The sequence below is a fragment of the Scophthalmus maximus genome, chromosome 15 (genome assembly GCF_022379125.1).
Source record: "Scophthalmus maximus strain ysfricsl-2021 chromosome 15, ASM2237912v1, whole genome shotgun sequence".
Lineage (NCBI taxonomy): Eukaryota > Metazoa > Chordata > Actinopteri > Pleuronectiformes > Scophthalmidae > Scophthalmus > Scophthalmus maximus.
The window spans coordinates 8052244-8079377 of NC_061529.1; the positions used below are offsets into that span (position 1 = coordinate 8052244).

The 27134-nt window shown below is 43.5% G+C and overlaps 2 protein-coding genes across 7 annotated transcripts in view; both read right to left on the reverse strand.

Annotated features, from left to right (window-relative positions):
- Positions 1 to 407: 407 nt before the first annotated feature.
- On the reverse strand, positions 408 to 4148 carry LOC118286464 (zinc finger protein 770-like). Of its 2 annotated transcripts, none has more exons than XM_047327226.1 (2): positions 3855 to 4148; positions 408 to 3703 (listed from the first exon to the last, which is right to left on the reverse strand). In XM_047327226.1, exon 2 carries the CDS (start codon positions 3635 to 3637, stop codon positions 521 to 523), a length of 3117 nt encoding a protein of 1038 aa, XP_047183182.1. In that variant the 5' UTR covers positions 3638 to 3703; positions 3855 to 4148; the 3' UTR covers positions 408 to 520. The 2 variants fall into 2 exon arrangements, with proteins under 2 accessions (XP_047183182.1, XP_035466823.2); XM_035610930.2 differs by having other exon boundaries at positions 4027 to 4136.
- Positions 4149 to 6352: 2204 nt separating this feature from the next.
- Positions 6353 to 27134, reverse strand: part of dph6 (diphthamine biosynthesis 6) — a 55750-nt gene continuing 34968 nt past the window's right edge. For all 5 annotated transcript variants that reach the window (XM_035610673.2, XM_035610675.2, XM_035610674.2 and 2 more), the window contains 3 exons: positions 18049 to 18297; positions 12558 to 12939; positions 6353 to 8093 (listed from right to left, as the gene is read on the reverse strand). In XM_035610673.2, the coding sequence (XP_035466566.2) occupies positions 7975 to 8093; positions 12558 to 12939; positions 18049 to 18297 (750 nt within the window). In that variant the 3' untranslated portion in view covers positions 6353 to 7974. The remainder of the gene's footprint in view (positions 8094 to 12557; positions 12940 to 18048; positions 18298 to 27134) is intronic.

Here is a 27134-nt window from a genome sequence, read left to right on the forward strand (position 1 = left end):
TGTATTATTATTATTATAATTATAATTAATTGAAAAAGCGTGATATGGTGAATATTCATTTCTATTCTTGTCCATGGGGCAATTGTTGCCACACCTTTGGATCCACAAGACACACTTTCACACAAAGTATAAATAAATTATTTTTTATATTTTTTTTTTCGAAAATTGTTAAAGCCACAGTAAATTGTGCAAAATCCAATGCAAAATACTAAATTCACTTCGTTTTTTTCCATTGCCATATACAGAAAATATGGGAACAAAATGGTATTTCTTGTGGCCCAAGGTGCAAAAGATACACAAAAAACCCACATAGAATATATAGACTAGATACTGTGAGAATATTCTGTACATGGCGTTATAATTACAGAGGTAATTTCAGTAATATTAAATAAATAAGGTCCAACAAACAATATTTCAAATGTAATTTTATTTACAGGAAAAAATACAATACATTATGCTTTATAAACATATATACAGACATGATATTTAAATACAAAAACATCAGAGTAACATTGGATTATCAGTGAGTGAGTTTGTGTTTTCGGGCATGTGCCCTCTGAGTGAAGGTTTTGCCACAAATGTCACACCTAAAAGGCCTCTGACCTGTGTGGACAAGATAATGCCTCTCAAGCTTAGAAGGAGAGACAAAACTTTTGAAGCAAACGTCACAGCGATTCTTCGGTGCCGACTCTGTCACTTTAGCTTGAGCACGTGCTGGACAGAGATGTTGTTTAAGATCATGTTCGCTCACAAAACTGGAAGTGCACTTGTTATCATCCCGGAAATCTGCCATCTCATCCACAGAACTCGAAAGTTCATCATGCTGACATGGTGTTTTTACGTCACGTGCATGACCCTCATACTGATGTGACAAAGGTGGAGCTGCGATGTTTTGATTTTGAACAAGCTTATCCATTTCAAAGGCAAGCTCAGAGGGAAATGAATAGCTATAAGGGTCTGTAGCCTGATCATTACTGTCTTGACTACAATTTTCAACCCGTCTCTCCTCTTGTAAGCTTACTTCTGGCACTTCCAGCCAATCAGTGTCTATTTTCTCTGTGCAAAAAGCTAAATCTCCATCATTAAATGAGTATTGACCAACACTGGGACAACGTTGCTCCCTCTGCTCTCTTGTTGCATCCACAACAAAATCAGTAAGGTTTTCAATTTTATCCTGGAGATGGTTGGTATTCACGATTTCCCTGCGGATACAAGCTGAGATCCTGCTCCCCTTTCTGCATCTGCGCTCGTGGACTTTTAGATGGCCGCGCTGTGTGAAGGTTTTGCTGCACAGAGTGCATTTGTATGGCCTCATGCCAGAGTGAGTAACCGAGTGCCTTGAGAGCTTGAACGGAGAAGCAAAGTTCTTACAGCATATTGGACACGTGTGGAGTTTCTTCTTTTTGTCAGTGTAACTTTTAGGGTTTGTCTTGAATAGACTGGGCACTTTTGTGATAGATATCAGCCGCCGCTGAGCTGGGGTACAGACAGTGATCTCTGGGTAAAGCCGCAGTTTTTTGATGGTCACCTGTTGATTGAAAGGTTTGGGTTGTTCACTATTACAGTGTGTCCTGTCGTGCCTTTTCAGATGTGATGCTTGCCTAAAAGCTTTCCCACATGTAGGACACTGAAACGGCTTCAAGCCCGTGTGCACCATCTCGTGCCTTTGCAGTTTAGAGGCACTCGGAAAACACTTGGAACACTGGAGGCACCCGTGTTGGTCGCTGCCGGGATTTTGCATCGGTTTGGCAGCCTGCGCCCTTCTTACGTTTGCTTTGGAAACTTTTCTCAAGTGCAAAACCTCATTTCTCCCTGAGTAATGTGGCAACAATTTGTTCCCAGACTCTCTCTTGACATTATTCTGAGCAATTACTGCAGAAGGGGTCTGATCCAAATGTTCGGCATTATGTGTCTCAACATCATTTTTATGTGCCATCATTTCCCAGATTGGAACTTCTGCTGTGGTCCGTGTGTTAAACCCACCTGTGCGCGAAGGCGGCCGATTGATGTACAGCGATCGCTGTTTCTGATATCTGGTCCACAGGTGAGTGCGACAGTGGATCCTCAGGTGTGTTTTCTGGCGAAATCTCTTCCCGCATGTCTCACAGTTATAAGGCCTCTGTCCAGTGTGCGTCATCACGTGTCTCTGGAGTTTGGATCGAGATGGAAAACACTTTGAACATGAATGGCACCGATGTGAAGTGTTCATTCTCTTCTGATTACTTGCGGCGCGGCAGGGTTCCCTCTGCTGTTCTGCTGATGCAATTAATGCGGCCTCCCGAGGAGAAGAGTCATTGTAGTCATTTTCTCTCCAGGTTTCTGGTTTAACAACGATGTTCAAGTCAATGGGGTCCGCCTGATTAGGTTCAGATGCGCGTTTCATTGTTTCAGAATCAGACATTTTCACATTATTGCTGTTTTGCTCATGAGTAGGACTTCCCAATTCTTTCTTGTTCCAATGAATTTTATGATGACGCCTTAAATTTACTTCTAACCGAAATGATCTGTTGCAGATCACACAGCGGAATGGTTTCACATCTTTTTGTGTCAAGTATTGCGACTCTTGTTCACCTGACTTACGACACCCACTGCTTGTATTTAACGGTTGTTCTGGTTTTCCGACAGCATCCAACTTGATTTCAGTCTTTCTCAGGTCATGCACAGTATTTACACTTATTTTACATTGTAGCTTGAGTTCCACCGACGAGGTCAGACTACTGGAAGGGCGCTGGGGCTGCAGATCGGAGGTTCTACTGTCATTAGAAAGTCTCTTTCTTTTCCCGGCATTAACTGCAGAATGTGGACATGTGTTTGCTGTGCCTAAATGAGATTTCAGGTGCACCTTCTGTCTGAAGGATTTCCAGCAAGTTGTACACGAGTAGGGTTTCTGGCCCGTGTGGATAAGAAAATGTCGTCGTAATTTGGACGGTGAACAAAAGGTCTTAAGACATTTAGGACACTGATGTTTCACAGTCGCTTTGCTTCTGCTGGAGATCCTTGATTCTTGTGAATGCAAGTGCATCTTCGCATGGGCCTTCTTCGAGAAGGTCTGGCCCCTCCCACGCAGGTTAGACCTGTTATGAGTTGGTAAATGAATCCAAAGCTGAATAGACGAACTAAACGACTTCAAGCAGACGTTGCAGGTGTATCCGTTGCCTTCAGACGTGTCCACATTTGCAGAACCAACTTCATCATGATGTACTGCATCCGTATCATACGAGACACCCCCCTGGGTCGCTGTCCCATCGTCTGCACATAGCATACTTCCAGTCCCAAACAACGGAAGACAAAAGTCGCGAGTCACACTTCCCCCTTTCCATTCTGGCCGGGAGGCCACAGAGGAAGACACGCTCGATGGCATTATAACATTATCACAACTGCCATGTGGGCTCATCCCTGCAGCTGGTTCATCACAGTGTGCCTGTTGGTGATTGGTTGAAGTGCCATCGTGCAGCCGGCCTGTCCGGAGCCGCGGCTGGTGGACATTCTGCCGGTGTGTTCGTAAGTGCTCGGACTGCGTGAAGGCCTTCCCGCAGATATCACAGCCGAAGGGCTTCTGGCCCGTGTGGATGACGTGATGTCTCTTGAGTTTATACGGCGAGGGGAAGGATTTTGAACAAACAGGGCAGCGATGCATCTTTTAAATCACCACCTTAGTGATTTTTTTTTCTCTCCCCCCCAATGGATGATCTTCTTACCGGACCTGGGGGGGGAAGCATAGGGCATAACAAATTGAAAGCAAGGAACTCCCAAGCAGGACAACTGACAGTTTACAATGAGAAACATCACTGCAACAATGAACTAATCTCACAACACTTAACAATCTATTCATGTCTCCGTATAAATAAACTCACCTTTCCAAAATGTCTACGGAATGTTTACCGCAACAAAATGTATATACAATAGTTTCCATTGACACGATCGAACTGATAAGCTAACAACACTGGGACATAACAAACGCGTTAACGAGGCGACAGACATTTGCAGCAAACGTCAAAACTAGCGAGCGACCCTCGGTTCACTTACGATGAACTCTCACAGTCCTAATTACAAGACGCGTACTCATTATTATAACAGTGTGTGCCGCGTTAGCTTTCATGCTAGCGACGCGGTGAGCTCTGACGTCATCCCGGAAACAAGAGGTGTGCGTCCCCTAAAAACAAACGCAGGGAAACAAAGGTCTTTGGTTCCTACCTAGTGACGGTTCATTTCTGGCTGGGACAGATTTTTCGCTGCTCACATGAATATCTCCACTGTCAGACTTTAGAGAAATCATTGATACAAAAAAACGTCACATCATTTATCATGTGAAATGCCCATTTTGTGAAATGCCCATTTTGAGAAAATAAAAAAGTATATATCTATATTTCCAGCTTGTGTGCTATCAATATATTTTCGAATCCGATGAGTGACTACATTCTCATTTCGGATATAAATATACAATATACAGTATTCAATCCTATTCATAGTCTATTATTAATACATAATCCTTGCAATCAAGTTGCTTCAAACCGAAAAATAGTTCAGTTCATAGTTATTCATCGGTCAAAAGAGAAAAAAACACAAAAGTTATTTCACTTAACAAAAACTCTACCCCCACAACAGATACAGAAGTTGATATCAAAACAAAAACGACTACTTCATTGCAGATAGAAAAAAAACTTTAGCCACTTTGTATAATACCTGTTGTAATACCAAATGCTCTTGCTCCAGAAAACCTTACCGTAAAATACAACTTTGCTATTCCACTGGCTACATTGAAAGAGTCAGACCTTTCACATAGTCACAATCACAAAGTTGTATTCATTACATAGCAGAATAATAGAATCAGATATTTCATCCCATTCCCTTTTATTGACAAAAAAATATATACACCTTTATGACATTTACATTAATTAACTATATAAACTAAATCATCGCTCCACTGCAAGGTCTGCATAAAATAATGTCTGATATAGTGTAAAATTTAGAATAACCATGCTTACAAAGCATTCAGTTTATATGCTCAGGCTGTTGCTAGACTTGCAATTTGACGGTAGAATGTCCACAGGTTTGGGCGACTGGGTGATGAAGAAAGGTGGTGGTGTTAAACCTTGTTCACTCCTCATTTAATTCAACTGTTCCACCTGATATGTTCATGTTTTTTAATGTCTAAACTCTGTTCCTCATGCTGGTAATTGATACACAAATTCCCAATGTTCGGTATCTTGTCTCTGAGCATGGACAATTGAAGCAATTTATCTATAACAAGGGAGGCAAATGTAAAATATCAATTTCTCGAATACTGCTTTCCTTACTTTATAAATTATTCCATTCAGGCTATTGACAACTCTGATGCTTTTAAATGTCAGTGTTTATGTTGACCACGAGAGGGCAGCAGACACCACTCAATAGCATGCAATAGCTGGTTCAGCTATTCAGTTTCATGAAGCCAGTGCTGTGACCAGAAATACACACTTTGACAGTATGTTGGAAGAATAGAATAATAACATTGTGAAACATGATGGCATTAAACAAAGAACAACAAACAAATCCACAGTGACCGAGGCAAACCACAGTGTCAGGAGGGCTGTGGTGCAGCCATGTTGCTCTCTGAGCCACATTCCCTACTGTAGCCCACTGCTGTGGGGAAAGCGAGTCACGCACGCACGCACGCACGCACGCACGCACGCACGCACACACACACACACACACACACACACACACACACACACACACACACACACACACACACACACACACACACACACACACACACACACACACACACACACACACACACACACACACACACACACACACACACACACACATCAGCCTGGTTAGCCTGGAGGAAGAAACACAGAGTTAAAGTCCATGTACAAGGCCACAATGACAAGGGCCGCAGGCTGGTGCGCGGCACACAAAGGACAATGTTAAACCGCGGCAGCCAGTTTGTTTGCCGAGCGGTTGCAGGTCAGCTCGGTTTTGAAACTGTACATTTGACAAAACGCACGAGAGAAACCAAATGTCACCCTGTCTCGTCTCATTTTGTGAGGAAACACGGTGGTGAGGACACAAACAACCGCGTCTGCCATAGGCCACCATGTTGGCTTTGATGAGGGGTGTGATGATATACTGGTGGCTCTGCCTGTGTTTGTATGAAAACATGCCCACTGAAAGACAGCGTGTCATGTTTACAGTGTGATTGACAACTGGTGATGATGCACTGAATTTTGGCGACAGAGATCCTCCGTGTTACTGAAATGATGGAATCTTGTGTTTTTTGTTGGTTCTCACATACTTTTGTGTATTTCCTGTAATTGAACTTCCGTTCCGCCATTGACAAAAAGGGAGAAACGTTGTGCAAGTGTGAATTTTATCAATGACATTTAATGCTTACGAAACAATCAAAACATATTCCCACAGGCTGATGGGTCACTTTTCAGTCTTCAATCTTCTTTGTTCATCAGTGAAGACCCCTCAACATCTTTATAACGGCGCAGTGTTTGGCAAAACTTGCCATGGGATTTATTCACACACTTTCTGATATTTCATAAACCAAGGAAATTGACAAAACGTGTCTGCGTGTGTCACTGCCAAATTTGTGACTGTTGAACAGATACATTTATTTAAACTGTTGCAATATAAACAAACATTTGTAAATTTTATTTATTGGGGTATACAAATGCATAGTACAAGTCCTAAATTAAAAAAGAAATGCTCATATCTTATTTCTGATTTGACAGCTGCATTGTTAAAGAAACAAAATCTGAATCTCCCCCCGCTGGGGAACTTAAAAAAAACAAAAACTAACGCATGAACATTAACACACTGTATATTTATGGGGCATTGACTTGCTCGCTCACTCTCATAAATAATTGCTTGTTTGTGTTGTTTTTTTTCAACCCTCAATAAAATTCTTCGGGCTGCATTGGCCGCCTCTATTGTTCAATTTTTGATAACAACAATCAGAACAATACTGCGGCGGGTGAAGATCAATAGCCCACTCCACCCTCCCGCCATCACGAGCACGAAGAGGAGAATAGCCCGAGTGAAGATGCATTCCAACTCATCAATATGGTTCATGATCTTTGAGAAAAAGAAATGTTCCAGGAGCAATGGTTAATAGTGTTATTTTCTTCCCACATAGTCACACTGACACCCCCTTCCCAACAAACACACACACACACACGCGCGCAGAACACACACCTGCCCTGCAGCTGTGTGGTAGCGTCTCTCTCTCCCATTAACCAGGCTGCCTTAGAATCAATACAAAACATAAAGAGGCTTAATCTTTTCAGGTGCTTGGCGCTGATTGCCCATTACACAATAATAACACACCTTGAATCCCATGGACCATGAGAGGGAGAAACACGGGCCATTCATCCACACACATTATTACACAGAGCTACCAGCCAGACACACAGTAAATCTATAGGTTTACAACTGAACAGATGGTGTCAATGGTGGCGCTGGGCCTTTATGGGGGGTGTTAGTGAGCGTGCAAAGAGAAATTCCACCAGAAACAGTAGGATTTGGGGGGGGATACAGTTTATCGCCTCATGGAACGAGACACTGCTACTGTCTCCTTTTGTGGACTATGGCCTCTTGTCCTCTGGTATGCAGGCTTAGGTTATGGAGGGTCCATGAGTCTCAACTCCGAGGCAGAACAACAGCTGCTGCCGTCGGCAATTCCAGCGGAGGACACAGTGGATTATCGGCCAAAGTTCTGGGGTGCGAGGTGGAATTAACACTTACTCAAATCCGCGCACCAACAAAACCACTTGGAGACAGGCACAAGCTTTGCATTTCAACAATCAGCGGGGACAAACATTCGGCATTAACGAGCAGTTATTTCCTTTCCACAGCCGCTGGTGTCCCGTTGTAAGTCATCAGGTGTTGGGCCGCCAGAGCCGCTCCACCGGAAAGAAGCGCCACTGAATTCCAGTGCTGTGGATGACCGGAGTCTGGTTGTTGACACTGGCTGTGTTTCTATAAACTGAGCCAGCAGGACAGGTGGAGGATCTGGGAGTCAGGCAAGTCCAGGACGGGGACGAGGGCCACGCACGGACTGGACTCGTCCAGGGAGCTTCTCAATCTTCCTTCAAGTCCTGGCAGGTAGAGATTTAGAGGGAAATGAGGGGGCGAGGGGCAAAAGAAGAGCAAGTTGTTAGTTTCATGAGAATTTTAACTGCAGTTGGACACTAGGTTCTCATATAGCCGTCCCGCTGGGGAAGTCCCAGGACAGAGGCTGCACTTAACCCTTCGACCGGGGGAACATGGGCCTATTTACAAATTATTGGCATTCTTACATCCTTGGCAGATTGCAACCCCCCCCCATTCTACCTCCTGCGGTGCAGACATATGGTCAGCAAGAACTCTAAGCTACCCCTCCCAAACTTACACATATACAAGCAAACACCCACTGACACTGAGTGGGGGAAAAAAAGAGAGGGGGGTGGCAACCCTGCCATGCCCTCTTGGACAACTGAGCAGCTTGTTGGGGGGGATCTAGTGGAATGGATCCTCTGCTCCCGTTGTGCTGGGATGTTATGAAGCTGTGTTGGGACTACTGCTCGGCCTTACTGCAGCTGAGAGGTGTGTGTGTGTGTGTGTGTGTGTGTGTGCGTGCGTGCGTGCGTGCGTGCGTGCGTGCGGCCGGCTTACAGATGGACAGTGGGCATGTGAGAATTCATTGAACGTCTCAGAGCCCAGTCTTGATGACAGCCCGTCTATTTAGCAACGGCCCGCTGGGATGTTGCCTCTTCCCTCCTCTGCTCTGTGAACTAATTGGTCACAAGTGTTCCTGTCTCATGGTTGACTGTCTCCTCCTATGATCTTCTGATAACAGCACGTTGGGAGGTGGGACTCGGGTGTGGTCCCCGTGACTCGGCGCGACCATAACGGAGTTACACATCTGTGAAAGCGTGCTGTGTCATAGTTGCACTAGCGCCATTAGAAACGTGACGATTTCAGACATGAACTAGCGCAAAACTGCGTCCAGACATTGGAGGTGGTCCGAGTCAGTACGTGTTCACGACAGAACCAAAATCTCCGGAACATTCTGTGGCATCCTGGATTTTAACTAATGACGTCTGTCTAATACGATGCATGTAAAGTCCTCATTCCTGACCAGTCATCTCGAGTCTCGGCAGGGAAACACAAACAAGTTGTTTTAATAACTAGCGCTCCAGTGCTGCTGTCTGACATCTATGTGAACTTGTAGAAAGTGGAAATCAGGACAGAGGTTTTCGAGCAGCTCAGTACTATTTAATAAGCCTCATGCTCTTTCATTTCAGGCGCACGCAGCATGCCAAACATCCGTACAAAGAGCCCACACACACTAATTAGCTAATATGCACAAAGGCTTAAAAATGCTCCCACTGAACACGGGAAATTTTTAGCGGGCATTAAAGCCTAAATATGTGTTATTAGAGCATGTGATGCACCCCGGGAAGCGGGATCCTCTGGAGATGGCTCGCCGACAACTGCGCGAGCCGGAGAAAATCACAGACGAGGGGATGGTTTTATTATGAGAAGAAACGCACCCTTTCATCGCACCTCGCGCACTGAGCCCGTTTTATGTCCGGATGTTTTAATCTTTGTACTCACAGATAGGAAATAATTGCGCTCTGTCTCTTTTGAGAGTCTCTTTCAACGTCCGTGTGCACAGACACGCCTGCTTATGCATGGATGAGAGAGACGAGGGGGGAGGTGAAGGTGACTTGAGCGACCGTGCAATTTTGAGGATTTTTTTTTTTTTGTCTTTGAGCGTTAATAGAGAGTAATTACACAAACTGCTTTGCTCCGATCCCTATACAGTTTTTCTGTAAAAATCACAAAAAAATCCGATGAGCACTTCCCATTACACACACAATCCCCATCCCCTGGTCTCACCCCCCCGTGGAGCCCCATTGAGAGGCCCAGTGGACAGAGGCTGGAAGAATCAAAAGCCATCACATTAGCAATGGGATGGAACTAAACCACCTACCCAAGAGGACCAGCCATTATTCTGATGAATCTCGGTGTTTTCAAAACACACCCAATACAAACAACGCCCGCGACACCCTTTCATGTTTCACACAGCCATTTTTGTTTGGAACTTAATATATAAATGCACTAAGCCTACGTGAATAGGAGAAGGGGTTTCAGTAGCATAAAGGAGAGGAAGGGGGGAGTGGCATTGCCAATGCCTCCTGGGCTCATGGTGCTTTTAAGCAGCGGCCAAGGCCCAAAGCCAGTGGTTTTTAGTTGTGCTACACTGACTCCCAAACTGGTCAAATTAACCGGCAAACAAGGTGGCAATTAGCAAGTGCTGGCTCATGAAAATTGCTCATTTGGTCAAACGGAGAATGAGCAGAGAGGTCGAGGGGCTGGATGTGTGCAGGGGAGCCGCAGAGAACCATGTTCCCCTCACAGTAGCTATTATCAATAACTTGATATGAACGACAAATCACATGACTATTTGTATGCGAAAGGGGGTCGCTCATGTCAACAAACCCACAAACTCTGCAGTTCCCCTCGCCTCTACAGAGCTTGACAATGCCTCTAAGGTGGAGCCTGTTTTTGCCCTTGAATGACCAGCAGAGGGCGACTCCACTGGTTGCAAGGAGAAGTCCGGCGTTTTTATAGTAAGTCTATGAGAATATGACGCTACTTCTCACGTCATCAATAACTTCAGTTAACATTTTCCTAAGGAGTTCAAGTTCTAAATCTCTAGTATCTTCTTCAATACAGCGTGATAGTACGAATGTTGCGCCAAACTCGCTGAATGTGTAAATAGGTAACTGTTTGCAATCAAGGTTGGCCCGTCGACCTGTCCTTTGATTTTTTCTCGACAACCGCCCGTCCATCCAATTGACTTCAAACTTGGCAGATGTACTTCTGAGGACCCGAGGAAGTACTGTGCAGTATTTGGGATAAGAGGTTCTTGAGACCTTATCCCATGTTTAAGACATAACCCCTTTGATGATAGGCTGACATCACTAGTGATGTTGACAGTAAAAACCTTTACTCCCATTAGGCTATTTGTTGGAACAATGCCACACAACCGACAGGCACGTTTTGTGTTGGAGGTAACTTTGCGTTTTGAATATTTAGAAGTAAATGGTTTCAAACGCATTCAATTTCAAACTTTTCTCTGTAAAATAATGGATTATCAATAACATTATTGAGCTCCGTCTCTGAAAAGTAGAGGGTTTCGGTTGAGCTGCGAGGGCCTATCTTCGAGGGAACCTCTCTATCGTAAGTAACAAGTTGAGACAGGATGTTTAAAGGTTTCATTTGGAGCATATGTCATGTCTTTCAGCTGTGAATCCTAACGCAAGTAACTGAAGGAGGGGGTGTGCAGTCACATTTTGCCGCGGCGTTGTTGTCTGTCTGCCCGCTGACAGCAGCAGTTGCGCGGGGCTAGCGCCAGAGGTGTTACTTTTCTTCCTTTGACTTTTTGGATTCATCACCCGATGAGCATCGGCTGTGACCCATAAAAAACCCCCTGTGGGTTAAGCTTCCAGGGCTCGGCTGTGCGTGCAGAGTAAGGTAGCAGATTCCAGCTCAATGATGAGTCAGTAAATGGTTTTAGGGAAGCAGCCTGTGCGGCCTATAATCTAAGACACAAACATGACAAGGGCAAAGATCTAGATTGGTTTTGCTCCAGATAACCAATGACCCATCAACATAGTCAATTGTTTCCATTAGAAAAACAAACAAACATTGTATTATTAATATTATAATTTGACATATAAAATTAACTTTTGTGGCATTTTAATAATATATTCCTCCCTGCTAAATCCACCAACTCTTCTTTTTTGGATAATGATAGAAAAAATGAACGACAAGCATCATGTATCATGAAACAATGCTGAATCATAATTACATAATTATGTCACAAAACAAATAGCACTGTTGTTCTGTCAAACATATCAACGCACATTCTTAACACATCAAACGTTTGCCCATTCATCACTGTTAACCACAACCTCACGTCGTCCGGAAGATGAGTTGAGTCGAGGCTAAAAATGACAGTAAGATGGCTAGTTTGGCACGGATTCAAAAATGTTAATTGACTGCTTCAGCGACGACCTGACAACGGGGCCAGTGTGATCGATGTGCTCGTCGCCCTTTTCCCTCCGAGAGAACATCTCTCAGGATAGAACAAATTCCACTCCGCATATGTCTTGATGAGAACTCAGAATCCCGGGAGTGGTTGACGGTGGCGTATAAAAGTGTAATGATGACAAAAGACTGCCAGCTGCTCGGGTTACTGTACACAGTGCAGACACAGCAAATGACTTACAATAATTAAACACAGGAAGGAGTGAGGATCCTCCGGAGAGGCTGCTTTCTAGAATACTTTATGGAGTTTACTTAACCGGTGTCAGCTCAAACTTTCTTTGAAGAGAGGGAGAGAGAGAGAGATGGGCTGTCACTATGTTTTCATTAATACAGCGATGTGAAGCTTAACTCGCGAGAGCAGTGAATCTCAGAAGTGTTGCCTTTAACAGAGCAGCAGGATCTTGATGGGTGTAAATATTTGATCTGTGCGTAGTGTCTCGAGTGAGATGATGGGGACATACCTCCGACGATCTGCTTTGCCAGCGAGTGGCCACACTTGTAAAACACCCGGGCACACAGTGGCACCAGCTCAGCGTCCATCTCCTCCATGGCTCTCTTGAAGGTAGCAGCGACCTTCTCTGTCGCGTCCTTCGCCTCCGGGTCGTCACCACCGGGCGCGGCCAGGGACAGGGAGAGGGACGCGCTGCACCTGTCAGCGGACATTAGAGTGTAGCACTCTATGGACCCGCGCGCCGCCCCCGCGGTCATGTGACAGGAAGTCCTCTTGGTGTAATCGTCCTGAACCGCAGTTACGTGAAGCTCAACAGCTGCCCCCTTGGGTAGGGCAGGCACCACGGCGACCAACAGTGGAGCAGGTCCGATCTCAGGCTCCCACAACAAATCCTGCAATGCAGAAGGACGGTATTCAAATGAACCGGCAGGTTAATTATACACAATCAAATGTATGGTCCTCCCGCTGCGATACACACCACAAACACATTAAAGATCGCTGCAAAGCGCATCGTAACAATTCTACCACGCCGGACTGGGACGGGCTTTTTACTTGACAAGACTGACAGGCCATCAATTAACGTGAGATTGTGCGGTGTACAAACAATTCTGAGAGAATCCATAGTGCCTACAGTCGCCGTAGACACACACACACACTCAAACGCTGATGTGACAGATCCCATTCAAGACGACTTCTCACCTTTCTGAGAAGATCATTCAGAACATGTTGTGGCAGTTTCACCGCGCACATTTAGTCGAAAAACTGTCTCAATTTTATCCAGAGAGCCGAAAAATCTCGTTATTTTTTCTCTCCTCCGGACTGAGCGCCATTAGCAGTAACAAAATGTCTTGGAGCAGTTCTACAATGTGGCCCTCTAATAACACTTGGCTGTGGCTTCATCTGCTAATGGGAGAGAAACGAGTGTTTTATGTAACCATCGTTTCAGTTGGAGTCGATGGGGCAAAAACACTTAACCCCCTTTTCAGTTTGCTGGATCAATTTTCATCCACTTACACCCCACTTCGTAAGTGCAGAATAATAACAGGTTACTTGCATTTTATTTTGATATTCACTCGCAAAAAAAAAAGAAAAAAAAAAAGAGGAGAGAAATCATTGACAAGAGCAGATGACGGCCTCTTTGTCCCTTCAACAGACGGCTCGTCTCGACCCGGTCCGCCTGATTCACCGAAGCAACACTTACCATTAGATTAAACTTGAGCAAGCGCTTAATTGTGTATCGGCGGCTAACGTCCCGCCTTGGAGAGTGAAAGAATTGGAGTTCAAAAAAACAGAAGAAAGTAAGTGTCCTGAATGAGTATGTGCGCAGAGGTGCGGGTTGAGATTTCTTTACTCTGCTGATTCTGTCGAGAGTCGAGCTCGCGGTGATCGACAATAACAATCACCAGAGCGGGGAACAATGGCCAATGTCAGCGCGGGCCTCTTAGCATGTCAGACAAATGTGACAGCACACATACGTGGCCCGTGCTTTGATAAATGTTATATTAGCACTTCTGGCACTGGCTAGGTATTCTCCTAGAGGGAACGGCTCGTGCACTTGTCAATAGCGATTGAACATGGAACGGAGAGCGGGCAACCGGGGGGGGGGGGGAGAAGTGACAGGACAGGGGGTCTTGCTCAGCCAGGCTTAAAGGCCACCCTGCAGGCCTTGGCTGCCGAGGCACTTCACCCAAGTGACTGTCCGCGAGGAGATCAGGGGACTTGGAGCACTCTGCTCCAGCCTCTGGCAGGACTTTGTTGTCACAGCGCAGTTGCTGACTGTTTTTTTTTTTGCCAGAGCTGTCGGACAAGGTTACATCAGTACGCGTTTGTTCCTTTATTAATGTCTCCACCAAAACGTTGCATTAGGTGGGAAGATTGTCCTGCAGTTCTGTGGAACTTACTAAAGGTGCATTATTGTGCGTGTGTGTGTGTGTGTGTGTGTGTGTGTGTGTGTGTGTGTGTGTGTGTGTGTGTGTGTGTGTGCGTGTTTCTGACAAGCCAGACGTTGTAGGACGGCGGTGTGGTCAGAGCTCCATTACGGCGTTTCCCTGCCAAGCGGAGAGAGAGAGTGAGAGGGAAAAACACTGGCTGATATCCTTACCTGACCAGAGATCATTTATTTAATTAAGTAATAAAACACAAACTTTGATATACGGTGGAGCTGAGTGCTGGAGTGGCAAGTTCGGAGGGCAGGACGGTGGCAGTGTGAGTGAGAGAGAGTGTGTGTGTGTGTGTGTGTGTGTGTGTGTGTGTGTGTGTGTGTGTGTGTGGTTCCGTTCCGCTCACCAACCACTTAACACAATCCATCTCATTACTTCATTTCACTCCGGTTCCAGGGCACGCAGCCATTCCCCCAGCGCTTTCTCACTCCGCAGGCAGCAGGTAAACGCATGAAGTCTAAATCTGCTTGGCTCAGCTCTGCACGCTGATGGGGTGTGACCTGCCTCTCCTCGTGTTTGTTTTCTTTCTCCCCGCTTTCCCCCCTCTAACTCGCGTCCGCGCGCCCGGAGCGTGCGGCGGGGTAGGATGGCTGAGAGGCGTGAAAGCCGAACGGTAAACACGGTAATAAGGAAGTGGTGTAAAGGCGAGGAACAGCGGGGAGCTGATGGGACTGCACTGCTTAGCCAGTTCCCCTACATTTCCTGCCCAGCGGGACACCTTCAGCATGTGGCTCTATGTCTCGGCACTTACTGTAGTGCTGTCAGTCCGCCGCAATATCCCTTCCCATGCACTCCCTCGTTCACTCTCTCACTTCTCAAGCTTCCACTCCGGAGCTCATCAGACTGTTTGTGTGAATGAAACACACAGGGTCCAGTCGGCGGGTTGGGCAAAAGTTAAAGAATGACACAATTAAAAAAAAACACAACAGCCATGGCCAAGGCCAAAGCAGCTTCAAAAGTCCCACGTAAGCAGGAGGAAAACAACGCTGAGAGGGTTTACTGTGTTATTCGGTGAAGAAAATGTCCACATATCAAACACCTTACTAATAATTTCAATTGCAAAAATGTCAACCATGCCAATCATTAAAAAAATAAGAATCTTTTTCACATTATAAAAACCTGTGTATGAATAACAAGTATTTTAAGCCTCAATAAAAAGCATTTTAGCCAGCTTAACAATATTATTTTAACTTTTTGACATATTTTGAGAGGCTGTTATTGCCATACAAAGGGACGTCTGTTTAACATTTATTGACTTATCACATCAACATCTCCCTGTTCATCGAACCCGTCGCGCGCACAAAGACAAACAGGCTCTTTGTGGCTTAATGCACCGTAAATGCAATTTCACACTTGTAGAGACTCCAGTGTGCTCCCAATTAACCCTGCAAGCTTCTTCATCCACCTGATTAGATAAATTATCAACGCACAACAACAGCATGGCTCCACGGCTTCAGAGACACGCCAAGCACTGGTGTTTCCATCATAAACGTGCACTCCACCGGTTTGGTCGATGGAAATACACTGACAAGTACAGTACGCCACATATATGTACATAGGAGTATAAGGCTACATAAGCCAGCATTTATATTTCATTCTATGTCCATAACTGAACCTGATAATAAAAATTGTGCCCGTGGTTTTTCTTTAAAAGCCCAAATGTTAGCAGGAAACATTTTGAGACAAGTGTAAATTGGCAATTTCATGTCTTATCAAGCAACAAACTGACTCTAAATCAATTTTTTATATGATGCATTTACCAACATTAACTACGTAACTGCTTTTTTTTGGTTAAAGACAGTTTAAGATTTGATTTAAAAAAAGTATTATTTAATATATAAGTGTTACATTTTTAACACTATAGAGGTTTTTTGTTCAGTTTAAAAAAAATTCAGAATAACAATTATTAAGTTATTGAAATTACTCACATAATTACATTATATAACACATTAGCATTAGCAGCGACATATAACATCACATTACTTCCTAGCATAATTATATTCCTAGGTAGTGTTTGCCCTTTTTTTTTTTTTATCTGTTTCAGTTCTCAAAAAGGCTTTATAAATTAGGTGTTAGGTTCTAGATGTACTCCCACCAAGTCAGTACTGTTCTCTGTGGGAGTCATGTTATCAGAGTTAAACATTGTGATCACAGTCAGTTCAGATGAGCACCAGTGCTTTGTGTAATCCCCACCCCAGGGTCCGTGAGAGCTTCTCACCAGTTAGGATGAAACAGTCTATCCCCAGACCACACTTTGCACTTCTTATCTATCTTCTGCTGGACCTTATGCATCTGCTCTTGAAGTAAAAGAGAGTGACTGAGGTTGGGTATGTCGCCTAAACCAGCTCGGTTCTGTTTATAGGTGAAAACCCCTGAGCCGCCAGTCAGAGCCACTTCAATTTAAAGCTTTTTGAAAAGTTAAACGTGGTCACCAAGTAGAAATCCTGGGTCAAGCATTTGGAATTTTTTGATTCTTCTGACAAACCACATGGAAGCACAACAGATGGGCGAGTTTGACCATCTTCAGCGACCTCTGACACAAGCCTCTTTTTTCACCCCCCCAAAACTTTGCCCTAAGTTAGTCCTGTTCCTGAATCTGAACAGTTCTGTACTGTCAGCACTTTTACGCTTTCTACTTTACTGTGAGTTGCAGGGAGGAAAAATATGTTATGAATATAACTTAACAAATAGATACCAGCTCCTGACTTAGACATTCAGAACTGTATATGTATTTAAATGGAATTTTGAAATGAATATCTAACATTTGAAAGCTTTGAGAATAGGATCGCTGGCATTAATATTTCACATTTGGAATTTTTATATACTGCTTTGCTTTGGAGGAAGCGACACAAAGTTGACATCCACTCTGCAGTCTTTAACGCCGTTCACCAGCGCACAGAGCCACATGTTGGAGGTGGGCTCCTGACGTTCTCCCTTAGGCCCTGCTCCCGTGGCGAGACAGATTACTGTGGGAGGAGAGGGGCTGCCATGGGAGACTGGTGCCCCTGTTTATTCGCATGGAAGCCGGGGTTGTAAGCCGGGGCGACGGAGTGGAGGGAGGTGGCAGGAAAGAGGGTTGGAGAGGGGGGATAAGCTGCTTGGAGAGTTGAACGGAGCTCCAAAACGGTGTGTGGGGGCAAAGGATTAGGGAGGCTCTGAGGAAGACATCTGCTTCTGTGCCAAGCTCCACACTATCAAAGACACCAGCGTTTCCCACATCATCAACTTTTCATGAGCGCACTCGCTGGTAAATATCAGTCGCAGCGGCTTGGGTCTCGAGGGGGATGAGAAGGGCAAGGAACTTTCCCTTATTTCACAACAACACAAAATCTGAAAGGCCTCTCTGAATAACTTGGGTACCACATAAGTTTCTCTTCTTTTACTTATTAATTAAAGCATGGATCCCACTGCCTTTGAATCCATTAAACATGTGTTCATCCGACGTGGGTGTAATATCATATCATGTGTAAGATCAATATTTCCTCTGCATCTATAATAAAACAGCCAGACGCGGCTCGCATATATTTCGTAAACAAAAAATCTCACTCCACGCTGGCTGACCTTCTCCTGCTCCGCGGCCGTCAGCATGCTCTCCCAGACGGCTCTGATGACGGGGATGTCTTGATGTCTTGTGGTGTAGCAGTGAGCCTGGACAACATGAGCCAAAGTCAAGCCGCTGATCACAGCCTCCAGAACCTTCTTCATGTGGCTGAACGACAAGTGGGCCTGCATCCGGGCGCCGGCCTTCATCAGCTGCATGGTACATGGGACCAAAGCAATTTGGCCCGCACAGAAAACTGACTCATCTACCTGGAGGAAAGAACAGAGGAGGGCAACACAGTGTGAATGTGACTGTTGGCTTTGTTATGGTGAAAACAAGACCACGTCTATGGCCAATCTAGAGGCGTTTGCCTGCATTGAGCTGCAGAGGACTCAGTACAACCACAAATGTCAACCTCTTGGTGATGTTAGATGAAACGTTAGGGTATCACCAACTCATTACGTAAATCTGTAATAAACGTTGTGCCTATCCATCATGTAGGTGTTGAGATTAAAAAAACAAAATCTGGACTGCAGTTATGACAAGATAATGGCAATAATCTCTTTACTGAATTAATTAATTGCTTGACACTGAATTATAGCTTCTTTTTTTAAAACGCTTTGGATTATTCTTTGGTCTTTGGAGTATTCTGATGCTACGCTGAACAAAAGCAATACAAAGGAAAAGGGTAAATTCTTCCTTTTAATCCAAAGAACAGTGAATCTGAGTCATGAATATCAATATAAGGTATCAAATCTGAAATAAAAAATGATCATGAGAACGTTTACTGTTGTGTGTTGATTTATTTTGCATTACATTATCAAGACCGGATGATTTATTCCTTCAATTTCAATTTCAACTAAATGCAGAACTCCTCTGCACACGTGTATTAACTTAGAACGTTAAAAATAAGAATGTTTAAATAGGCAATTATAAACTTGAACACTGATTTGCTATTCAATCAGAAAGCTAAAGGTAAGAAACGAGTCACGAAACTCCAAACTTAGTTTAATGAAAAAAAGAAAGAACAATGTTCATTAGTGAGGTGCTACAATCAAATTAACATTAATTATAATCATATGTTTGTGGCAGTGCATTAATTAGCAGGTTCCGCCTCTCCCATTCTTCGGCATCTTATCACCAACTATTTTAATTTCACAGTTATAAAACAAGCAGGTATTCCGCTAGAAGCCTGTTAATGCATCTTGTTGGCCTCCATGTTATTTATGAGCATAATTAACCGGGTGATAATAAGCTCAATTCTCTGTTAAATACCTCAAGCTTGTTGAATAATGAAACCTGAGGAAAAAAAATCTATCTGTTTAATGCAGAGAGGCGAGTTGGGATGAGGAGTGACATTACGGAGGTCAGGTCTTTAGAGACCCTGGAGCTCACCAGTGTTTGAGCTTGGAGGGCATTAGTGCCGGACACTATCTGCTGGTCAATGCAAACAGATGCCGCTGGCGTGTTGATAATCGCTGGCCTGTGCAGGGACCCTGGAGCTCATGCAGATGTCCAGGGAGGATCAAGGCGGCCAGAATCAATGGATACATGGCCCGAGACATGATACTTTGCTAATTAGCAGAGACACGGTGTGGGGCATCGTGTTTCACAGTGAGATTACCAGGGGTTAAAGCGGAATATAGATATTAGTTACGATTTAGCAGCCGCAAAAACCAAACTTCTTCTCCAACTATTTTTTAAACACACCGTTTGTTTCGCCCGGTTCAATTTGAGTGTTTCGTCGAAACTGACACAGATGGTGGCAGGATTTGACACAACCCATTCAAAGGAGGAACTGCATAGAGAACATTTTGGCCTTAAATCTGTCTCTGATGGGACAGAAGCGGAACAAGGTGTTAGCAACGCGATGCTAGAGGGTGGACATGATCGTGGCTATTTCCGAGGGTTTTTTAGTCGGATGGGTGTGTCGTGATCCCCAGCTCCTGGGTTCACCTGTCAACCGTGAGGAATCTTCAGCTTCCATCTCCGCCGCTCCAAATTACCGGGACAGTGCGGGAGACGAGAGATGGAGTGAAGACGAGGAACAGGGTTACGAGTGAGTGAGGAGGAGGAAGAAAGGGAGGAGATAAGGCTTGCTTTCAACCAGTCGGATCAATCACCGCACCGTTTACCTGCAAGCCTGATCTGCCCTAGAGCCCGCGGTACAATGTCCGCCTCACACGAGATCCAGATTCCGACGCATCAACAACAAATTGGCATTGGCATTTCACTTATGAGCCATCAAATGCCATCATATCCACTCCAACAAAGAAGAGCTCCATCAGGTTGGACGCAGGGCCATAATCTTTTAACAAGCTTGTCCCAATGAAAAGAGCTGGCTCCATTTGGAATTCACAAAGGTCGGCTACCATTTGTCGATTTGAATATCAAAAGGGGCGAGCGCGGGGCCCCTTGACTGTTAAAGGCAGACTCCCATAGCTTCCACCAAGCAGGTGTGTGATGATCAATTATTAAGGAACCCACTCTGGTTACTCTTAGTGGGAGGTGGAATTGGGGATTTGGGGGTTTGCGGCGGTGGGGGCACATCTTTCTGTAGTGAACCTGGATGGGGGAGAGACAGTGGAGAAGGGGAGAGCGAATACTATTTACATAAAATTAACAGTTCAAAAGAATGAGTTCACACACCAATCAAACTTGTTAATTGACTGTCAATGGTGTGTCCCTGAATATACAACACAACTACATTATTCATCTTAGGCTTTGACAGGAAAGACAGTCCAATTTGCATGGGCGTTCTAAACGTGATCAACAACCACAATGCCACATGCATTTTTAATAGGCTGGAGATGGGATCCTTTAATATTCATAAGGGTCAAACAACTGCATATGACATTAAACTTTCTATAACAAGGTAAGTATTTTTCAAATGCTAACCTTAGCAGTCTAAATGGCCCACAGAGAAAAGGGACGACGCGCAGTCTCATGGTGAATCAATATTGCATGTCCGTGTTGGTTTATTTCTATTCTTCTGTTTCTTAATAATATTTGATATAAGGTTTTATGATTCAAAGTGTTTCTTCTTCATATGTTATCTTTTATTAATAGACTAATCTAATTATATCTGAGATCAGTTTTTTAATCAGAGGTAGAAGATGATGATGATGAAGCTGTTATCTTAATGACAATATTTGATATTTGAGTTATGTTTTCAAGATGATTTCAGATTAATCAGTCTTTTTTTTTCATGTGTCAGATTTGTGTTTATTTCAGAATAAAACCCATTACTTTCAACATGAAAACCGTGAACAACAATGTCTTCTGAGAAATTCACGATATGCATCAAGATGGAGACACAATCAACAATAACACAAGTTTTCACCCAGTCCTGGTAATAAAAATAATCGACTTTGACAGAAACTTCAAAACAACAGTCTCTGAGCGAAACACGCTCCCAATCATCTATTCTATTTTTATACTAACCAAGCTGTTTTTTTGCCTTTATGCTTCATCGACCTTTATTTCATGGCTAAAACACCATCGTTTTTCTAATAAATCCGATGACATACCAAAAGGTCACCTACCAACCTCAAAGACATTCTCTGTCCATCTCTGTGAGCTGCAGTCAAGACATATATGTAAATGTACCCAGGAAGCGCTGGCCTGTGTCCGCTCCCAGCCCTTAACGGTGTCTCATTTCAGGCTGGTGTGTCTGAGGTGTTTCTAATTGCATTTTTTTTTTTTGTCAAAGAGCTCCCAGAGATGACCAGACAGTGCTAGACTATATTCACATTGGTGTTAGAGCCCTCTGGGCCCCCATCGTGTCGAGGACGTCTCCAAGTGCCATTAGCAGAGCCTTGGAATGGCACAGATGAACTGGGCTAGGCCTGGATAAAATGACCTGGTATTGACGAACAGTCAGGTTTTTCCTGCCTGGTTCCAAGGACAGAGAGAGGTGGAAAACGGCTCCACCGGTCCTATCAGATATGCTAATGGTCACATTTCTCCCCATTGAGACCTCATGCATAATTTAAACAGGAAAATGATAGTACAAAACGTGTAAAAAAGGTTATATTAATAGGGTGTAACTTTTCCCTTATGCAAGGACACATGTAACCAAGCTAAAGGGGTAATGGCAGTACAGTATCAGCTACAGGGATGGGTAATTACATGCAAAATGCAACTAGTATTAGTGATGTGTCCTGTTGTGGTGATGTTCCTCCATGGCAACAAATTGCTGTTAAATAGCATCAAAATGTCAACTTATGTTACTTCTGCCTTTTACCCTTACGTCCATGTTTTGAGATTCCTTGTAACCCATTAACAAATCTTTAAGTTTAGTGTTGTTTTGCAAAAATAGCTTTCTTTACATGAGTTGTAATATGACTGAATGTGGAGCACACTGGACATGATTCAAGTCAGTTTGCAGAGAGTCTGAAGTGACACAATTTTAACAAAATCGTAAAACCAAACGGCAGCAAGTCGAGGTGTGACAGAGAAGAGTGGAACTGGACTTAGAGTAAAACATCATCGTCGTGCGTCATCCATCTGCGCTGCCGACCTTAAAATATTTTGGTCCGGCATCGGTGTAACACTGATCAGTGCATCAGTTCATGCTGCATTCCCATGGTTGGTAGATGTAGGTATATTGCCATATGTATATCCGCCATTATGTCCTTTGTGTGAACTCCTTACACTGGTAGTCTCTCAGTCACATATATTTCGGGTCATTCTTTGTCACTCATGCAGTCACACGCTCTGTCTCTCTCTCTCTGTCTGTAATTCTCCTAGTCAGCATTAATCACAGACTCTCTCTCGGTCATTGTCTAAGTCATTCACTCTCACTTTCGTGGTCATTCAATTGGTCCTTCAGCCTTTTTTGTGACTTTTTTTCCCCAATCATTCACCGAAGCTGCTTTCAGACATGCTCTGAAGTCCGGACATTTTCCTGAACTTTTCCGGAAGAGGCAGTATGTGAGAACGCAAACATTCCCAAATGTTGGGTCCAGACATATTTCCGGAACGTTTCCTGCCCGCCCCCTGCGTAAAAATTTCAGGAAAATGTCCCAGCGAGCCCATGGGAGAATGCGGCAGGAAAATGTGTGAATGAGCAAAACTATACAAATATAGTATAGATTATTAACAGAGTAATCTGCTAAACCCATTAGTATTTTACTTTCAAGGTAAAAATGAAAGCTATTTGTCATATTTACAAAAATCCTGGAACCATTATGTTAAAGTGAGATATTTTAACAGTTTACATCTTTAGAGAGTTGTTTACAGCCGCACCATGGAGCGGGGTCTTTTGAGTACATTTTCACGGCACTTCTACAAGGCTTTCAAACTCACAGCAAAAACTTAATTTTTGAATTATTTTTGAATGTTAGGGGAGCAAGACGTGTGTGACAAGGCCACATCCAAACCCAGGATGCTGTTTTTAAGTCGAGAACTTAATTTCATACATAAACTATAATTAAATGGGACGCATTTCTTTCACTTTAAATCTCTGATGGAACATTCCTAAAATATGTGACAAATTTCCTAACTCTTTTTCTTTCTTTTCTTTTCTTAAATATTTTAGGGTTGGCAAACCGCTCAAGACGGTTCAAAATGGAGGGATAAAAAAAAAAAAAACGGAGGTTGAAGTTTTGTTCGATGTATTTAAGTGCATATATTATTTCTGCGTTTTGTTGGGGATTTGATATGCAGCGACTGTTTAATCCTTGTGTGCTGGATGGCACTTTGTCAGGGCTGTGTGCAGTGATTTCATCTCGAACTGGCTTCAAGTCTGTGGGGCTCTTTCAGCATTAGTGCATTCAAAGCAGATCACGTCTGGGAGTGGGAAATGATAAGAGATGGGCTCATGTTGTGCTGCGCCCTGAGGAAATCCTGCCTCTTCTGACACCTCATTTCTACAAATACAAACCTTTCAGGAGAACCACAACCTCTCTCCCCCTCTACAGAATCTCTCCCCATGTTAGGCTTCTCATTTAAGGCATCTTTGGAAGGGGGAGGGAGATATTTGCCTTTTTTTTATTCCATCCCTTTTTTTCCCCCTTCTACTATCTCTATTTTTTTCTTCCTGTTTGTGCTTCAGTTTGAGCCTAACCCTTGTATGCTCAACTGTCACACAAAATCAGTGTTACTTAAACGGCGACATAAATAGTCGTATGGAGGTGCACAAAGAAGTATAGCATATTTCAGAGTGCCTTCTCTCAGGACTAAAACGGAACTTCTTTTTTTTTTAAACTACATAAATGTATGTTCAAAAGACACCGTTATTATGCTGACAAATTTAAAGGAATAATCACGATTGTGCAACTACAATGAGCCATTGTTGAGGCAACGTGTGGTCAAGTCTGATCCAGGGACCCTGGCCTTACCCCAACCCCCACCTTCTGTACGCTTATGTCTATTTTTCTATTGTGCCTGTGATGTCTGCCCTCGCCATGCCCATTCCATAGACACTGAACCGTGTGGAAGAGTAACACTGTCACGTCAGCTCTGGTCAACTTAATGTTGGGCAGGGATCTGCCGGGATCTGCCGCTCAGTACAATGACCAAGGTCAGGGGAGCCTGACTGCTGGATGCTAAGGGACACATCTGAATAATCGGTAAAACTAATAAATAAATACATTTTTTCCAGCATCATTAGAAATTATTTTTGACAACATCATAAAGGTGGATTTGATAAAAATGTGGGCCTGGTTGCCTTGTTGTTCCTGTGTAAATCTGCTGTTGCTATGATGATGTTAAAGCGAAGAAATAAGAACAACAAATACTCAAAGCTGATGTTTACAAAATTGTCTGCCGCTCTGGAGTACTGTGCCACACCAGAGCCCGGCTGTGGATGGAGAGTGACGGAGGGGCATGGTTTTTCATTCCGTTAGGCAAAATGCCCTGCTGCCTTCAACTGTCCCGACCTCAAATCTTTTGACAAATTGGTTGTGAGGCTTTTACGACTGATGCACATATCGCAAAAATCATTTCTGCCAAGCTTCCTCTATGACCTGCCCGTGGGACATGACAAGCCCCTCCATGCATCGCTCTATCAAACCGAATCTTTCCAGGACAATGCAAATTATGACAAATTCCATCATCCTGCATTATGTGCTTTCCTGCTAATCTCCCTAATTCGAGAGAATCGGGAGGGTCTCGCTGTTTCAGCTGAGGGGCATGTTGTCTGATTGAATGATGTTGAAACTGCAACACTCAACCCCCGTTCTTTCTCCCTTCCCAGCTGTGACCATCTCGTCTCTTCTGTCTTTTCACATTTTTTCTTTTTATTTGAAGCTGCGTCTCTTAGTCTGGCTGGTAATAGACACACTAACTTAACCTGGGCACAAAAGAATTATGTCAAAACAAAGTGCTGTGGCGCAACCATTGCAGTGCAACTGTCACTCGTGCTGAAGTGAAGTAAGTCTGTGTGTGATACGAAGGATTGGAGCACAGCAAAAGTGTCGACTCTGGATTAGATCGTGTGAATGTCGAAAATAAACCAGCCCGTGACCCGGTGACATGAAGTTGCTGATCCAGAGTGAACTATACACACAGAGACACACACACACACACACACACACACACACACAAACACATTCTTCCCCGTCCTGTTGCTTGCATGTAGTATCGTATTCACAAATAGATAAAAAAAAAACAGACAGCAACAGCAAAATGAAATGTAGTTCCTCATCACCTCAACAGATGGCAGTATGACTGCATTAAAAGGGAAGCTGAGCATCAGTAACCCTGCACATACGAGTCCACTCAATCCATGGGCAGGCTGGCTGGACAGCACCGAAGTCTCCCCGCATTTTACTTTTCCAATTTGTTTTTGTTCAAAATGTTTTCAAAATGCTTGCATAAAAATGCTGCTTCTGAATTCCAGATGTATAGCTGAAACGGTAGGAATAGTATAATATAGAGATATTACATGAAATGTTTGGGGATTTCATTGCAACATCTACAACATGATCTGTATTTATTTTTTCATCAGTGAATAAAAAAAGATCCAATTTCCCTGAAAAGTGTTAATAAACAGATTAATAGTTTTTTTAAAATCTGAAAAAGATTATATATCTAGGAAATACTCTGCATATCTACTTTGGAATGATTAAGTCTTATTCGACTGAAAAGACGTACCAAGGATAATAATATTCTCATTATAGCAAACTGATAAAACCCAATATCGGGTTGACTTGAAAATAAGAAGAAAATATTTTTTTAAAAATTGTCAGTGCAACTCAATAAATTTTGACATGTGGAAAATATTGTGTACACTGTATTACACTCAATGAACTCTATACTTGAACATCTCAACATCACTACATTACCTAGACTCGCGGGGCATGACATTCCCTCACATAATAAATCTATAATATTAATAATAAATCTACATCAAAAGTGATCGTATAAGGTATGGCTGCAGTAAAACAAAAAACTGGAGGCTGTATATAATTCATCTGTTTTTTACCTCAGTAACGCATGCTATGATGACAATGGCATTTGAAAAAGGAATGACCCAGGTTAAAAGTTACTACTCAGAAGAATTACTCCATGTGAAATTTACACTGAAGCAAGTGGCCGAAGGTAAAAAGGAATGTAAACACTCAAGTCTCTCCTGAATCTGTAGCCCTTAATAAATGAGGATAGAAGTGGCAAACGCTAGCACACTGTTGCATGTGGATGTATTAACCATTTGGAACCCAGAGGCACTCACTGCCACTTTTAATGCTTGCAACTCATGCAGCTGCGGAAACATAAGACAGCATTATAATTATAGAAAATTATCTATAATAACAGTTTCCTAAAATACAAAAAGTCGGCAGCACAGTGCTGTGCGGAGCAATCGGTAGGTGAAGCCGATTACTAACGTTGTTTTATGCAAACAAAATATTCTATTAATAAAATGGAAGCCAATTTTTTTTTTCAAAAGTGTTTGATACACATCCAAACTACGAAAGCATAATGCTGTCTTTTTCATTCTTTTTTTTGTTACTGCTAGATTACTCTAATAATTGTGTGTGCTCTTTTGGATAAAAGATTCTTGGTAAGAGTAATACGTTGCCTAGGTTGGGGGGGTTACATTTCCTAATGCTGTTCCGTCTTAGTTTTTGCATGTCACCACATTAGCACGTGTGGGCGCTGG